Source organism: Gopherus evgoodei, chromosome 5 (genome assembly GCF_007399415.2).
Source record: "Gopherus evgoodei ecotype Sinaloan lineage chromosome 5, rGopEvg1_v1.p, whole genome shotgun sequence".
NCBI classification, from domain to species: domain Eukaryota; kingdom Metazoa; phylum Chordata; order Testudines; family Testudinidae; genus Gopherus; species Gopherus evgoodei.
This window is the reverse complement of record NC_044326.1, coordinates 44945033-44963109: the sequence shown is the minus strand read 5'-3', so window position 1 is coordinate 44963109 and position 18077 is coordinate 44945033. Positions and strand designations below refer to the sequence as shown.

Sequence of the window (18077 nt, the reverse complement as noted above, 5' to 3'; positions counted from 1 at the left end):
AAGCAATCTTTATTCCATTAACTGAAAGAAAACAGAGCCTTGCAAAGCAACAGGCAATTTTCTTAAACCTTCACAGATCATCATCATCTGAACCAATCACAATCACCTCCTAGCATTACAAGCCCTGCACTCCCGAGCACAGCAACAAATTTCAGCTTCAAATTGCTGCCTCAAGGCATCCATGATCCTTATGGCCCCGTACTGTGCCCCTCTAATAGCCCTGCTCTCTGGCTGTTCAAATTCAGCTTCCGGGCGTTGAGCCTTGGAGGTCCAAGCCCCACTTGGTCCAGCCCCAAGTGAAGCTTTCACCCTTCCCTTCACAAATATTATGGAGCATACAGCACATGGCTATAAGCATAGGAATATTGTCATCGGCCAGGTCCAGCCTCCCATATAGGCAGCACCAGTGATCCTTTCGACGGCCAAAAGCACACTCAACTCATTCTGCACTTGCTCAGCCTGTTGTTCAACCACTCCTTGCTGCTGCCAAGGTGCCCCGTCTATGACTTTATAATCCATGACATTAAGGGGTAGGCAAGGTCTCCCAGGATCACAATGGGCATTTCGACTTCCCCTATGGTGATCTTCTGGTCCAGGAAGAAAGTTTCTGGTTGCCGCTTCCTGAACAGGCCAGTGTTCCAAAAGATGCTTGTGTCATGCGCCTTTCCGGACCAGTCTGCGTTAATGTCCGTGAAACATCCATGGTGATCTACAAGCACCTACAGTATCATAGAGAAATACCCCTTCCGATTAACGTACTCGGTGGCTAGGTGGTCTGGTGCCAGAATTGGAATATACACCCCTCCACAGTTAGGGAACCACATTTGTGCAAAGCCTTCCACAATGTCATGCACGTTGCCCAGAGTCACGGTCTTTCACAGCAGGATGCGATTAATGGCCTTGCACACTTCTGTCAACATGTGTCCAACGATTGACTTTCCCACTCCTAACTGGTTAGCAACCGATCGGTAGCAGTCTGGAGTAGCCAGCTTCCACAATTCAATCACAATGTGCTTCTCCAACAACAAGGCAACTCTCATTCTCGAGTCCTTGCACCGCAGGGCTGGGGCGAGCTCATCACAGTCTCATGAATGTGGCTTTCCTCATCTGAAAGTTCTGCAGCCACTGCTTGTCATCCCAGACGTGCATCACGATGTGATCCCACCACACTGTTTGTTTCCCAAGCCCAAAAGCGGTGTTCCACTGCAGTCAGCACCTTCATAAATGCCATAAGCAATCTTGTGTCGTAGCTACTATGTGTAGCAAGATCAATGTCGAACTCCTCTTGCCTTTGTAGTTTAAGGAATAATTCCACTGTCACTCGTGACATGTTAGTGAGAGCGAGCAGCATATTGGTGAACAGCACAGGATCCATTCCTGCAAACTGAAGAGGCAGGGTGTGCAGTACACAAACTGTTGAAAGATGGCGCCAAATGAGGACGGTAGCACAGGGATTGCTGAGATGCGAAGCTATGCATCACAAGACAGGACCCGGGATACCCTGCAAGCCCCCTCCACCTTCCCACAACTCTTAGCGGCAAAAGAGGAAGAGATGCTCTGTGGGATAGCCAGGGCCGGTGCTACCACTTAGGCAGCCTAGGCAATCGCCTAGGGCGCCAGAATAAATGGTGGGCGCCGTTTTGCCGGATGGGGTGGCAGGCGGCTCCGGTGGAGCTGCCAAAGTGGTGCCTGCGGATGGTCGGCTGCTCGCGTGGCTCCGGTGGACCTTCCGCAGGCATCACTGCGGCAGCTCCACCGGAGCCACGGATCATCAGACCCTCCGCAGGCACCACTGCAGCAGCTCCAGTGGAGCCGGGAGACCAGCGTGCGGGGCGGCGAAATTGCCATCCACCTAGGGCGCTCAAACCCCTAGCGCCGGTCCTGGGGATAGCTGCCCAGAGTGCACTGCTCCGAATACCACTGCAAGGGCCACAAGTGTGAACATGCTATTGTGCAGGCAGCTGTCAGTGTGAACACACAACAGTGGTTTCCCTTCAGCAATAAGTGGCGCTGTAACTGCTGGCGATGTAACTCTGCCAGCATAGACATACCGTTTGACTTCATATTGGAAGAAAGGCAAATGTGTGTCAAAATTGATTAGATTTCAGTTCAAGGAGCTTTTTGTCAGTGACAGATGCTACATGTTTAGTAGTGGTAGAACCTTAATCTTGCCAAGCTGCTCCACATGGCTGAATGGTTGTGCCTCTGTAGAAACCCATTTTAATTAATGGGGCTCTACACAGGTGGAGAGTTCGACCCATTCCAGCACAGCGTGGAGGCTCCAGGCTCTTACTATTAAATGTGTAGTATGTTGAATATGTTGCATTTAAATGATTTCCAAGCAATTTAAGGAAAATAAGTTGAATTAAACAAATCATATGGGAACAGACAAACTGAATCTGTGTGTTCAGAAACTTACGAAATAGTCTTATCACCCAGGGCTCTTAATATTTAAGAAATAAAAATAATAATATATTGCTTTTGAAGTTAATGGGCGCTTTGTCAGTATTGGAGTCCACCTGGACAGTGCAGGTTGTAGGATCAAGGCTTAAGATTGCATTTCTCAATGAAGGAGGCAATATGCTTAGTGGTGTGAGTAGCAGACCAAAACCTTCAGGTTCTGTTCTCTGCTCAGATGGTTACCACTCAATTAACGTGGATAAATTACTTAACATTTTTGTGCTTCTCTTTCCCCAACTATAAAACATAGATAATACTTAAATATTATTATAATTTATTATTTGCATTATGGCACAACCCCATTGGACTGTGCACTGTGCATACAACTATGAAAGACAGACCCTGCCCCAAACAGCTGGCATTCTGAATAAATAACAGAGGTGCTATGAAGCTTAATTTATTGATGTTTGCGTTATTTGATTTTGGTTCCTAGATCACACAGTAACAGGTGCATTAGAAATACTTAAGAGAAGTAAAATTTTTGCAAAGCACTGTGAAGTCCTTGAGTGTAAAGTGCTATGTAAGGGCAAATGAGTACTGAATATTGATATTTTAGGTAAGGGAGTTTGATCTGATGTAGCTTCCCTCTAGAGAACAGGAAGAACTAAAGGATCAAGTGAGAATGTATTATAGTTAGCTAGGTCCAAATCCCAGTACTACTAAAGTAAATGACAATACTTCCACTGACTGAAGTTGGACCAAATTTTCGCGTCTTGCACACCTCCCTGAATAAGGGCTCTAGGAAGGAATCTTTGTCCTTCTGTTACATATCAGAACACTGGTTGGAAAAAAAACAACAATGTTTTAAAAGAGAAGAAAAAAGGGAATGAAACAAACTGGGTTGTTAAAACTTTAAAAAGTCTTATGCAATTGCATAGCATGTATATATACACACACGTATGTATTATTAGTTTTGTAATATTAACTTCTGTAAACTAAGTGCTAGAAACAAGAGTTTTTAACTATTATAAGACAAGCTTATCAAATGTGCCCTAGATGCCCTGATAACTATGGATGGATTTTGTCCTCCTAGGAGAGAAGTGATTAAATCCCAAGGGTCAAATCTGCAAACTTGGCTGTGCTAAAGTTACACACCTAAACAAGTGGCCTGATTTTCAGAGATGCTTCACACCCACATCTTCTTTGATTTCAGCGCAAGCCAACTCAGCCCCTCTGAAAGTTCACTGAGATGCCTAAATATGGATGTAGATGCCAAACTGTAGGCACTTATATTTAAATATTTGGCTCTTACTTTTTGCAGATCCCTGTCTTGGCCCACAGAACCCATGCCAGACTGTGTCTTAATTTTTAATGATCTGGATCTGGAATTGGTTTCCAGAGTCATCCTTCTGCAACAGAAATGTTTATTTTCCCATTATTTCCCAATTATTTCTAAATATTTGTTCTTTTTAATAGCAGGTTATATGATGATTGTATATATCCTATTGCCTATGACAATATCTCTTTGAAAAGAAAATGTCTATTAGATTTTAACGACATTTACATTTCGGTAGAAAAAGAATCGATTACTATTTCACACAGGCAAACAAAATCATTGGCACTTAATTTAAAACTATTAATCTGTTGTAAAGTTTCTCCAACAGAGAAGCTGATGCCAAGCTCTTCCAGCAAACAGCAGGACCAGATTTCCCTGCCTAGATCCATGCTTGGGGGGGACTCACCACACACACACAAACCTCCCTCCTTCTCTGTGGCACCATATCTAATTCCTGGATCCTGTGGAGGTCTCTCTGGAGCAAGGGGGCGGGTAAAGAGCATCTAGGTGGATATGGTGCAGACCCAAATTATTCCCCCTGTGAAAATTAATTTGGAAAGGTAATAAAGCCTGGGGCTTTTCAGTGGAGACCCTTCCAAAAGTCCCAAAGGCAGCAGTCGCTCTGGGAAACTCCTGGTAGCGTGGGTGCTGCGAAGGAGTGGGGGGCAAGCTGCCAGGGCACTCAGGCTATGTCTATACTACAAGCACTACAGCAGCACAGCTGCAGTGCTGCAGATATGCTGCTGTAGAGCTATAGCATAGACACTTCCTACATTGTTGGAAGGGGATTTTCCATTGATGTAGTTAATCTACTTCCCTGAGAGGTGGTAGCTAGGTTGATAGAAGAATTCTTCCTTCAACCTAGCCACGTCTACACTGAAGGTTAGGTCAACCTATCCCCGGCACTCAGGGCTCTAAATTTTTCACAGCCCTGATAAAAATTATATCAATCTAACTATGTAAGAGCAGACTAGGTCTGAGTCTCTACATGGATGATCTCTCATGAATTCCTAAGGATACACCAAGTTAGGGTGACCAGACAGCGAATGTGAAAAATTGGGACAGGTGTGGGGGTAATAGGAGCCTATATAAGAAAAAGACCCAAAAATTGGGACAGTCCTATAAAATCGGGACATTTGGTCACCCTACACCAGGTATGGGGAAGGGCCCTGTTGCCTTTTCCATAGAAAGGGTGATGTGAAGAAGTGTCCATGAGAAGATCTTTGTGGAGATTTCCTTACTATGGGGGACCCCTCTCATGATCTTTTCGCAGGAGGAAAGGGTCTGGATCTGGGAATAATTTTTCTTCTACAATGTTCCCCTCCCCATTGTTACTCAGGAAAAGCAGAACTAACCAGAGAGCACAGGTTCCAAGCAGGAATGTCAGATAGAACCGACCCTGTATTTTCTGTGATCTCCACCAATCTCAAAGGGAGCAAAAAAGGACAGCAACAGATGGAATGTTATCAGACCCAGAGAAAACAGTAACACAGGCCAGATGAATCCCTGGTATAACTCCATTGGAATCACACTGTTCTGTCTCCTTTACATTTTGCCAGATTAATTGGATTAAAAAAAAAAATTAAAGAACTCCATTCACTTTCTCTGCATGAGGTCGTCTTTCCCTACTCTTGTAGAATGGCTCTCTTAGGAGTTAGTTCATAATCTTTGAGTCTCCTTTGTCGGGTTCTTACATATCTCATGATAAGTTAAGGCGAATCATTAATTGATTTTATACACCTCTACCTCGATATAACGCTGTCCTCAGGAGCCAAAAAATCTCACCACGTTATACTGAACTTGGTTTGATCCGCTGGAGCATGGAGCCCCCTCTCCCCCCCGGAGCGCTGCTTTACCATGTTATATCCAAATTCGTGTTGTATCGGATGGCGTTATAATGGGGTAGAGGTGTATTACGCTTTTGTGAAGTGAGATCTCCTTTATCTGCAGAAGGGAGAAGGACCCCACTCTGCCCATCACTGTCCAAGTGGTATAAGATTTTATGTAGCATCTTATTATATTAACAATAACAATTAGGCAGTAGAATAGATCCTGCTATCTAAGTGGATCCTAAAGTACTTTATAAGCTGTAAATAGCAAATTTGCCATTGATTTCAATGGTATCAGACTCAGGCCCTCAAAAACAACCAAAATAAAATATTACCCTCTATGTAAGAGTGGATATAGGGAAGTGGAAACATGAGTTTGAATTTCAAATTTCCATTTAATTCTTTCATTCTGGGCTATTTTCCCCCTCTATAGAAGAAGCTGGGCTTCTGCCCCCTAAACTCATGGATCCACTCAGACCTCTTTTTGTGTGTGTGAGCTGCCCAGCCTTCCCTGTATTCTGTGGCTCCTGAATAGCCTGGCTTTTGTAGAAGCTGTGTGGCTGGGTTCTCCTCTGACTTTTGGCTGCCAGTGACGCTCCCTCCAGAGAGGCTGCAAACTGTGCAAGGGGAAGAATATTAGTTACTTACTGCAGATTCCATCTGTATTAACTTACAACAGCTTCTTGTTCGTGTGCCATGCATGTATGTATCAACTATTCTCCTCCCAGCTATGCAGGTGGATCCCCACGCAGAAGTGATTTCAGATGATTTGGGTTAGAAGGGAGAATATAACTAGCAGTCCTTCCTTTCCAGATAGGCAAAGTGAGACACACACAACTCTATCTATGGCTCTAGAACACATTTCATTTCAGTTTGCTTTTTGGCTCTATGCTGCATTCACTATTTCCTCAAACCAACCCAAAAGTCTGAATATCATGTTTTTGTTCTCAAACCTTCCATAGTTTGATAGTTACATTTGTTGCCACAATTCAAATAAGAAAAAATTTCTTCAACCTTCTGCAAGAGGGAGAAAATCACAGACAGCAGCTTTCAGATCTCTCAGAGAATAGATAAAATAATCCAAAGTCCAGACAACCTCTGGTTTATGGCTTGTTAAATCATTTTTGTCATTCTGTGAGATTCAACACAGGTTATATAAGTTATACATAAAAGTGCTCTTGTAAAGGGAACTATGATTAATTTATGCAAAGTTGAGTGCTGCACAGGTAATTACAATAAACTAAGACTTTTGTTCAAAGCTAACACATATCTATTTGATTGGACATTGTTGGGACTACATTCCCATGCCAGCCAAAGCACATTAACAAATCCATCCAGGAAGTATGTCAATCAGAAAGAACAGGTATAGAATTCTCTGGATGAACTGATCTGGCCACCATATTATTACTTTAGGGCAGTGGTTCTCAACCAGGGGTACATGTACCCCTGGGGGTACGCAGAGGTCTTCCAAGTGTTACATCAACTGATCTAGATATTTGAATAGTTTTACAACAGGCTACATAAAAAGCACTAGTGAAGTCAGTACAAATTAAAATTTCATACAGACAATGACTTGTTTATATTGCTTTAAATACTGAAATATAAGTACAGTACTTATATTTCAATTGTTTTATTTTAAAATTATATGGTAAAAATGAGAAAATAAGCAATTTGTCAGTAATAGTGAGCTGTGACACTTTTGTATTTTTATTTCTGATTTTGTAAGCAAGTACTGATAGTTTTTAAGAGAGGTGAACTTGGGGGTATGCAAGACAAATCAGACTTCTGAAAGGGATACAGTAATCTGGAAGGGTTGAGAGCCAGTGCTTTAAGGAAACCACTGAATGGCAGCTGCTGAATCCTTCTGTGGAAATATATGGAGTATCTCTGTATAAAATCTCCCTCTCTTGAATATTTATTATACATATATGTTTTATTTATGCAATATAATAAAACAACAGTATATACTGTATTCTATATTCTATACAGAGAGAGATATACAAAGATACTCCATATATTTCCAAAGAAGAACTCTGCAGCTGCTAGTCAGTGGTTTCCCTAAAGTAACATAGAGGAAAGGGAGGTTTGGTCTTCTGTACTCTTCATGCTGCCGCCATGACCCTCATCAGGAAAAGCAGCATAAAGGAAAAGGAAGAAGAATGAAATACTATAGTGGCCAGATTAGCTTATCCAGACAATTCTAAACCAGTTCTTTCTGATTAACTTATCATGGGTGGATTTGTTAATGTGCTTCGGGTGGCATGGGAATGTAGTCCTATCAACATTCAGTCTAAACATGAGGTTTTGGTATGGACATCTGCCACCAAAGCCCCGGTCCAAATCCCACAGAGGTCAATGGAAGTCTTTTCATGTACTTCAATGGGCTTTGGATGAGGTTCCAAATCCAACAGTTCAAATTCCTTTTTTGGGGAGATGGGTGGCAAAATTCAGAGGTGCCCACAACACATAGATACCATATTTCAATATTTTATTATTTTGATAGTGATGCATTCAGGACTGTTTCTCAAACGGTGCTAAATTTAATTAGGGCCAGATTCCAATAACCTTCCTCAAATCCTGTAGTACCTTACTGTGTGAGTAGTTTAATTAATTTCAGTTAAGCTTTCTGCCATGTAATGTATCACTCAAGGTGAGTATGGGTTGCTGAATATGGCTGGCCATAATAAATGTATACAACCCACCAGTGCTATTTTCCACTTTGTGCATTTCTTTAATTAGGAGGTCATTGGACATGGATATAATTTATTTTCCTTTATTTTAGTATTTTATTTTTTCCCAGTTCCACTTTAGTCTTTGTTTTTTAAATAGTTAAGTTATATGACCAGGATGGCAACATCATTCACACCACACTCACCTTGTTTTTGTCCTATATTTTCAAAACTGACTAATAATTTTAGGTACTCAACTTGAGATACCTTAACAGACCCTGATTTTCAGAAAATGCTAAGCACTCCCTCTGTGAAAATCAAGCCTCTTTAAGATGTCTTGAATTGGAAAACACAAAATTGATGCAACCTAAAACATGTTACTTCTGAAAATCCTATATGAATAATATTCATAATATATGTTAGTATTGGGGTGAACTGTAATGATAATGGTGGGAGACTGTTAGAGTAGGATGGGAATTTGCTGTGGGTTATCTGTAAAATGGGGATAATAATATTGACCTCCTTTGTAAACTTTGAGATCTACTGATGAAAAGTGCTAAATATGACCTTGACATTAACTTTTATCATCTCAAATTGTAGTACTTAGAATGCATTTTTAACTTATATCAAGGGCACATAAAGCATGTGGACAGGCACCCTTTTTTAGCATTTCTATGCACTGAAATAATCTCAAAGCATTTGCTACTTCCTTTGTGGTACTGATGGATGCTATTCTGGACCTCTCCTACACTTGTTATTTTAAAAATATAACCCACTTTAACTACTTGTAACCTGGTACATTGTCTTCTTCCTCCTAACTTTTGTCTCTCCAATAAACAGTGGCAAAAACTTATATGAAGATGTATATTACAGCACACAAATTTAGGGTCTAATCCTGCATCCACTGAAGTCAGTGAGGGTAGGTTTGAGCCCAGAGGGTGTGCAATTCATGAGAAGACTACTGCTAATAACATAAAATAAAACTAAAGAGCTGAAAGTAATACAGGGCTAATGTCATTTTAAAATTCTTAAATATTGATAGAGGATGTTTCTCTTCAAACAATAAATACAACTGGTAAACCTGCTATATCAGTAGTTATCAAATACTTTGCAATATGATTTTACCACGCTGGGATGAATTATTTATATATAAACTCTATTACTGGAAGAATTTGTTAAATATACAAACATGAAAACTTTGGTTTAAATAAAAATAATAATCAGGACATGTGAGCAACAGCTGTTGTTGGACTAAATGGAAAGGCTGTGAAAGAAAGCTTCTGAATAACCATAATTTGCAGACAATAGTAATGGAACTAAAGTAGTAAACTGTTGCTTTAACTAACTAACTAACTAACTAAATAGTGATTGAATGGCTGATGTGACTAGTAAAATAAATATTAAAAACAAAAGAAGACTGTTTCTTAGTATTTCAACAGTCCTAGATCTCTTTTATGCCAGTTATAGTTTTTTCCCTGCTACTTTCCATATTGGAACTGGAGCTGTTAAGATTAGACCTGGTTGTACTGTACCTTGATCAGATTGTGTCCTACAGTATAGACAGCTGCTATTTTCCCTCTCTCTCCAGGTGCATGCATACCTGTACCATACCCATGCCAGGCAACTAAATAAGGATTGTGAATTGTAATCCAGTATTTAACGCGGTCCCCAAAAATTTGGAAACAAAAAGTTGCATAGTCGTTGAAGATATCAATTACTGATTCATTTTTCCACCCCCCGTATTTTTCTTGCAGTGCCAAAGGCAAGTCCCAGTGGTACAGAGTTACTATGGGCTCAATATTTCTGTGGACTAGAGAGTCAATGAGAGTATTGTAGTAGTGGAGTCCTTTTTCGTTGGCATTTGCTATCATCCCTGCGGGAAAGAGCCTTGGCCATGAAATTGAAAACTGATAAAAAGTAACTCCCAAAAAATCCAGAGCTGACAAGTCTTTGTCCAGAAAATTGTAACTGCTGCTGGAGTCATCTATGCTGGCAGCATCTCTGAAATCTGAGTGAATGAAGTGGTCCCATATTGAGGGTCCCTTTCCATCCTTCCTCCAGCTGCCCTCCACCTGAAATGCTCCAGTACCTACTCCCCAAAGAAATTTTTTGGGGAAAGTGTCATACAGAAACATCTGAGTGCCATTCACAGGACTGAAGTTAAGGTCCTTTTTCCATACAGATCTTCCTTCTCCGGCAAGCCCGGTAACTGTCCTTATGAAAACAAATGCCCAAAAAGCAACAGATCTCTTCAGTCTTTGGCCACACATTATGTCCTTCTATAGTGTATGTGTTAAAAGTCAGATTTCTTTCACTGGTGCTGGAGAAAATCCATTCATTCCCTAGAGTCCCCTGCTGCAGAGCCTGCCTTTATTTGCCACTAACTGCTGCAGTGTCTTATCAAAGCTTCAGTAAAAGCTTGTGATCGTAAAAGCCCTGTCAATGATTAGCTTGAACTATGAGACCTAGGATGGGTTACAGAAAGCAGCGTAATTCCAGGGAGGTGGCCTTCTGGTAGTCATTGGGACACTTATGTCATGTTCTTATTGAAGGAAAATAGGTTACCTATATAATAATATAAATACTTGTGAACGAACTTATTATTTTAATGCTATATCACCAAAATGGCAGCATACTAGGAGAGGGGAGACACTGAGAGACTATCAGTTATTTTTGATACAGATAAATTTCAAGGAAATATAGAAAAAAATTTCAGACTACATTATCCCATTAAGGAGCACACTGTCAATGCTAAACAAACAATACAATAATAACAAGAATAATAATGAACAGAAAAGAGGGCATGTCAATACGTATTTGTTGTTACTTTTGCCAGGGTTATACCTTTTAACTCAATATATTATAACAGGACAAATTTTTAATTACAATTTGTTAAACTTAGGCAAAAATTTTTTTGCCTTTCACTTGGTCAAACTGTCCCCTCCCATATTAACAGCTTCAGGGGGCTCTTTTTTTTTTATTTTATTTTTTTGAGGGGTGAGACTCTCCATGAATTCCTTATGGAGATTTTCTCACACTGTCTACTCAGAGGAAGGTAGTTTACCCTCCCACAGAAAAGAATGCACAGTCTGTCCCCAAACCTGGCAGATCCTAGGTGCCGCCTCTAATCTGTCAGCTCCCCATTGGCTCCACTGGAGTCACACTAGCCCCATGCCAGTAAGAACCTTGTGACTCCCAGAAGGATCTATCTAGAAATGGTGCTGTTTTATGTTTTCTGGGTAAAGTTAGAAGGCCTTGAGGAAGGAAGATGTGCATTCCCCCTTCCCTGCCCAATCATCCATCTAGCCTTGCCCATTCTACCTCCCAAGTTGTGAGCCTGAATGTGCAGAAAAGGGTCCACAGGGTTCAGGTGGGAAATGGTGTTGAGAACGCTGTTGAGTCCCTCCTTCTGCCTGGAAGTGGGAGATCAACATATGTCCCATTAACAATACACAAATGCAAAGGAAGTGAATATTTTATCCAATTAAGTGCAGCTATTTTTACTACCTAAATAGGGGTCTGGTATGCAGCTCTACATACAGCAGACATGATTTGCTGTTACCCTCAATTCAGAACAAGTTAACAGTTAAGTTGTTTCAGTTCTTAGGCAATTTCCTTTGATTTTTTTTTTAAATAAAGATAGATAGTTACCCAGATGCTCTTTCAGCACTGATTAATTAAAGAATCATGGTAGACACAATTGGGCCACCACTGTAATGGGTCTGACAAACCAGTGAGATGGTATTTGGTAATATAATGAAGTCTTCAGAAAGCTTTTGATAGAAAATAAAAGAACGTGTATTCATACATTGAATTTACCACTTACAACAGGAGTGATGACATGATTGCTTTTCATAGGGAACTATAGTCCATATTTAGATTTAAATAACATTTTTTGAGCAGATCCATCAAAATCAATAGCAACGTGGTTTAACAATGTAGCTCCTTAAAACAAGTGGAGATTGAATACAGATTATTCCTAAATGTGACACAGTAGCTAACATGTACAAATGTACTATTTATTTATATTTAGGACAAATGACAACATATCTATATCTGGAGACATGTATGTATTTCTCTGTAGCGTGTTTATGTGTTTATAAAAACTGCCTCATGATGGCTAATGAATTACACTATTATAGATACTTGTCCACACTAGAGAGTTCTACTGGAGTAGTTAATTAACAGTAGCCATATGATCAACATAAACCTGTTCAATAGGCCCAGACAAAGCACTCATTCCAAATGCATTTTGGGTAACTATTCCACAATTCCCAGAACAGATCCTGAACAATGGGGCTTATGGAAATAATGGTGGAGAGCAATGTTGAAAAAGTACTGTACCCATTTTTTTTTTAAATGTGCACTGTATGGGTTAGCACTTTTCATTGTATAAAATAGTAGGTTTTATAATATTAAATTGCACTGAAATTGCTTTAATATATTATTTATTTTTGTAATTAAAAAACCTTAAGATTATATATATTGCACTTGATCAATCAGAAAGCCCATATGCACATATGTTAAAGCAGTAGTAGCTCAAAACTACTTAGTAGTCATGAATACAGGTGACACTGCACTGAGTGACACTGAGGGGGTTGCAGATGCACTAAGGAACTATGCAGGAACAGTGGTAACACTGCAGCCAAAAAAGCCCAGCACTTGCGCTGCAACAGCATAATGACACAATGCAGGATATAAGGATGGTAAGCCTTTCTCCCATCAAGTCCAGTTACCACAGTGCTGGCAATGCTTGCACATCAGTGCAAGTAATTTAGTGTGTCTGCACAAGGTGTGTGTGTAAGCAGATACTTACAACTCTAACATTTTCCAGTTTAGACAACGCTATGAGCTGTTTTTCTTTCATTATTATAGGGGGAATTGGTAGCACTGACTATTATTAAGACTGCCAGGGCTGCCCGGAGGCGGGGGCAAGTGGGGCAATTTGCCCCGGGACCTGCAGGGAACCCCACAAGAATGTCAGAGGCTCCTCCTGGCCCCACCTTCCCCCATCCCCCGGCGCCTCAGCGTGCTGCATCCAGGAGTGGCCCTGGACAGAGCTAAAGCGGCATGGCTCGGGCGGGGCCTGAGCTCCTTCCACTCAGAGCCGTGTGTTAAGGGGGCGGACTGTGAGCTGTGGCCGACCGGCAGGATCTGAGCTCTTGCCAGAGCCATGCCACTGCAGCGCTGGGGGCCGCTCCTGCACGTGGCATGCTGAGGCTCTATGAGAGGAAGGCGAAGATAAGTGGCATGGTAAGGGGGACGGGACTAGGGGAGTTGGATAAGAGGCAGGGAGTCCCGGGGACAGTCAGGGTACAGGGAGGGCAGAGGTTCGGGGGGGGAGAAGTCAGGTGACAGGGAACGGGGGGTTGGATCCAGGGCTGTCTCTAGCCATTTTGCCGCCCCAAGCACGGCAGCACGCCGCAGGGCTCTGGTGGATCTCCCGCAGACATCCCTGCGGAGGGTCCGCTGGTCCCGCGGCTCCGGTGGACCTCCCGCAGGCATGCCTGCGGATGCTCCGCTGGAGCCACAGGACCAGTGGACCCTCCGCAGGCATGCCTGCAGGAGGTCCACCAGAGCTGCCTGCTGACCTCCCGGCAACTGGGAGAGCGCCTCCCGTGGCATGTCGCCCCAAGCACGCGCTTGGCATGCTGGGGCCCGGAGCTGGCCCTGGTTGGTTCGTGGGCATTCTGGGGGTCTGTCAGGACTCGGCAGGGGAGTGGATAGGGGTCGGAGCACTCAAGGGACAGGGAGCAGGGGGCATTCGTGTGGGGTGAGGTCCCAGGGGGTGGTTGGGAGTGGTAGTCAGGGGACAAGGAGCAGCATGGGTCAGGGATTCTGAGGGGGACAGTCAGGGGTCAGGAAGTGGGTGGGAGTCAAATGGGGGCAGGGCCAGGCTGTTTGGGGAGGCACAGCCTTCTCTACCCTAAAGCTTATTCAGGTTTTGGCAGACTAATTTCAGCTTTTCAATTTAAAAAAACACAATACATTTTGAAGGAAAGCAGACATTTTCCGTGATTTTTTTCTGCTTTTTAAAAAACCTTAGCTTTGGATTCAAAAAAGGTTTTGATGGAAAATATTTGTCCAACCCTTTTAATGAGCTTTAGTGCTTTTTAGCACTAGCTGATGCTCAGAACCAGTGATACCTGTAAAGATGACTTGAAAAGAAGTTCTCAAAATTGGATTTGTGCTGAGATGCGGAAGGTTTTTAAATATTTATTTTTCCCAAGGCCACCCGGGGGAGGATGTGTTGTGTGTGGGGGGAATTGGGGGAATTTGAGCAGGGGCCCCCATGAGAATATAGTATTCTATAGTATTACAACTTTTTTTATGGAAGGGGCCCCTGAAATTGCTTTGTCCCAGGCCCCCTGAATCCTCTGGGCGGCTCTGAAGACTGCCCAATACTTCCCACTGTAAGATCCTGTTTTCAGTTTCTTATAACTTTGTCAAACTATAAACATTGAGGGTGAAATTTTACATGCTGGGCATCTAAGTTAGGCTGACTCTTTTTGGAAAATCTCAGCCAAAACAGTCCAGTCTCTTCTGAGAATAAGGCTAAAGTAAAATACACTGGTTTTCCCATGTTAAAAAATTCTGGTGACCTTTTCTTTGAGAAGCTCTAGGGCTTCCGTGCTTTGGAGCAGGGATTTCAACTTGGCAGGGGGAGTGGCCTTTGTATCAGAAATGTGCCTTTTGCTACTCCTGTGAAAATCCACCCAAACTGGGCCAAATTGCAAGTTTCTGAAAAAAAAAGTAGAGCTATTGATATTAGCAATAGTGGCTTAAATATATCATTTTTTGCTACTGTGCAATATGAAGTTTGAAATTAACCCAAAAAGTTGTTGTAATTGTTTCTCTTTACTCTTAAAACAAACATACTTAAGTGATATGCAAATGAACATGTACTACAATAGCTTGTTTGAAACAATCAGCTATAGCTATGTAGGGAAACATGTTACAATGTTGTTTCAAGCTTCTACAGTATTTCAACAGACCACAGTTGATCAGGAGATTAATTGGTGATTTAATCAAACAAATAGCTGATAATCCGGGATGTGATACAATCATTCTGTCTGAATATTCAAATGAAGATAAACAGGGAAAATATTTAAGTTACAAAGTCCTCCTAAAGACAATGTAATCTTTATGTTAGCATCAGTTGCCTTGATCTCCTACCATCAAGGACACAGAAAGCAACAAGTTAGTTTATGTAGTGTCCTCTACAACGTAATATATATCAAGACCCCATTCATACGTTCTTTGCACATCCAAATCTCCTGTTGAGTTTGGATCAACTCCTTACTGAAAACATGACATAGGATGGTGATGGGTAAATAGAAAATCTAAGCTAGATTGTGGATTTACAAAAGAATATTAGTTAATTTAATTCTGCCTCTAAATGCAAATACCAGTACTTTACAATGTGAGAGATATGGATTTCTTACTTTCCAGATAACTCAATATGTTGAATGCTCCCAGAGGAATTGTCCAAAAACAACCTACAGAGTACTGGACTCTTGATTATTGAAAACGGATTGGTTTAAAACAAATTTCTACCATTACAAAAAATTGAATTCTTATTTCAACATTTTTCAGGATACACTTCTGTTGTACTTTCTTGTATCCTCAGGATTACAAGAAGTTTCTTTAGGAGCTGTTAAAAGCACACCCACCCCCACATTAGAAAGTAAAAAGCTATGTAAGTAATTTAATTAACAATCAGCTCAAACCTGACTTAAAATGTAGATTTCATAGAAAACTAAACAGTTTCTCAAAAAACCCAAAAAACTAATGAAAGTTGCTTTTTAAAAATAAAGCAATTCTCATGTAGTGTTTAAAGCCTAAGGTTGCAGCATGATATTAGACTATAAGAAAGTGAAAGGACCAGAAATTGATTAATAAAAGTGAAACTGACTAAACTGTTTTCATTTCCCAATTTTAGAGAAATACTAATGATTCTCTGTCATTTTTTGCAACAGACGTAGGTAACTCCATCCTCATTTTACAGATGAGGAAGCTGAAGCACAGATAATTACTTCTGAAAAATCAGGCTATTACCCCTGGGGAAAAAAAAAACAGGCCATAAGTAACTTGCCAAATGTTAAAAAGCAAACCAGTAAATTAGATTTTTAACCTTTTCCAGTTTATACAGTTTAAAGATATAATTTGCTTCATAGGTACTTTTACAAAATATGATTTTTCACTGTATAATGTCTCTTTAAAGCACAAGCCACAGTCTATGACAAGATCATATGGGAAGCACGTTCCTCATTTTACAGCAACTACAAGTATTTCGTAATATAAATGACCACCTTTTCATGATTCTGGTGGCATAAGCAAAATATTAAATTCTCACACACACACACACACACACACACACACACACACACACACACACACACACACACACACACACACACACACACACACACACACACACACACACACACACCTTTCTTTATAACCAGAATCAAACCATAACCACATAACCACTCCAAGACTTTACGCAGCTCTGGTTGTCATAAAGGGTTAAAATCCTGACTTCCAAGAAATAGGAATGTGTCAGTAGTCCACTCGCACATAGTGATCAGCTTAATGTTATTCTAGGCAACTTTATCAAATACAAACAGAGATAACCATGTACTATAATTCTTTAACATTATTTAAACACTTTGTGTGGCTCTATCAAATGTCAGCTACTCTTAATTCTGGTAGCAGGAACATCTGTGGATTAAATCAGGGTCTAATGAGGATTATTATGTATCTACAAATACACAATTAGAAACATTTAAATGTGATACATTTTCCTTTGTATTAGTCATCACAATACTGTAGCATACTGGGTAATTTGTATAAAACTACCTAAAAGCAAGTTTGATTTGCACTGAGTACATACAGAAATGTTAATTCACAAGCTATGCTAATATTCAAAATGTATATTCCATGTGATTATGTACATTCATAAAGGAATAACAACCCCTATACAAGACATTGTCAAAACACAAAATCAGAATTAAGAAATTAAACAGCCTAGTCGTATGATATCATTAATGTTAAAATATGATATGTGACAAGGCAGGTAAAGTAATATCTGTTATTGGACCAACTTCTGTTGGTGGCAGGTACAAGCTTTCAAACTACACAGAATTCTTCATCTCAACACTACAGACAAAACATGTTCTGTCATGTTGGACAAACAGATCCATATCCAAGAAGCATCCTCCATATTTTCCATCTCTAAGTTTTTTTAATTTTAGAAGTTCAAAGACCTCACCTTAAACCTGTTGCATAAGTAAAACAGACTTCTTTAATTATAAAATTCCAACAGCTAAACAACTGCTTTACTTTGTTTTACCATTCAATCTCTTTATCCAGATACACAATTTGTCTTATCAGTAAAACTCTCAGCCAGATTGTAATGGGCTTAAACAGTTTTAAAAAGCACCAAGGTTGAAGACTGTCTGAGCAGTAACTATAGAATTCTGGACAGAAATCCCCTGGAAAAATAAACTAACCCCAAACGCTCAGGAAAACATTATTATATGATGCTTGCTGACCTAGAGGGAAAAAAAAAGAGATGGAATAATGATTTTGCTTTTATATAGCACCTCTCATTTAATGGATCTTAGTTAACTGATAGTACAGGGCATTCTGCTCAGGCAAGGCAAGTCTACAGATTCTACACTATTAACACACATCCAACCTTTAGAATGAAATTTCGCAGTTTTATCTGTACAAAACCTTCCAACAATATAGAATAGGAAGAGAAAAATACCATATCCACTTTAAATTATATGCAGAATTAAGACAAGCAAAATGTAATTACCCATATTGGAATTTGAC

At 40.6% G+C, this 18077-nt stretch overlaps 1 protein-coding gene across 1 annotated transcript in view; it reads right to left on the bottom strand.

Moving 5' to 3' along the window:
* The window catches only part of KLB (klotho beta), a 46766-nt gene extending 36262 nt beyond the window's left edge, over window positions 1–10504 (bottom strand). The window contains exon 1 of the mRNA XM_030565149.1: window positions 9767–10504. Coding sequence (XP_030421009.1) covers window positions 9767–10504 — 738 coding nt within the window. The remainder of the gene's footprint in view (window positions 1–9766) is intronic.
* Window positions 10505–18077: the final 7573 nt, after the last annotated feature.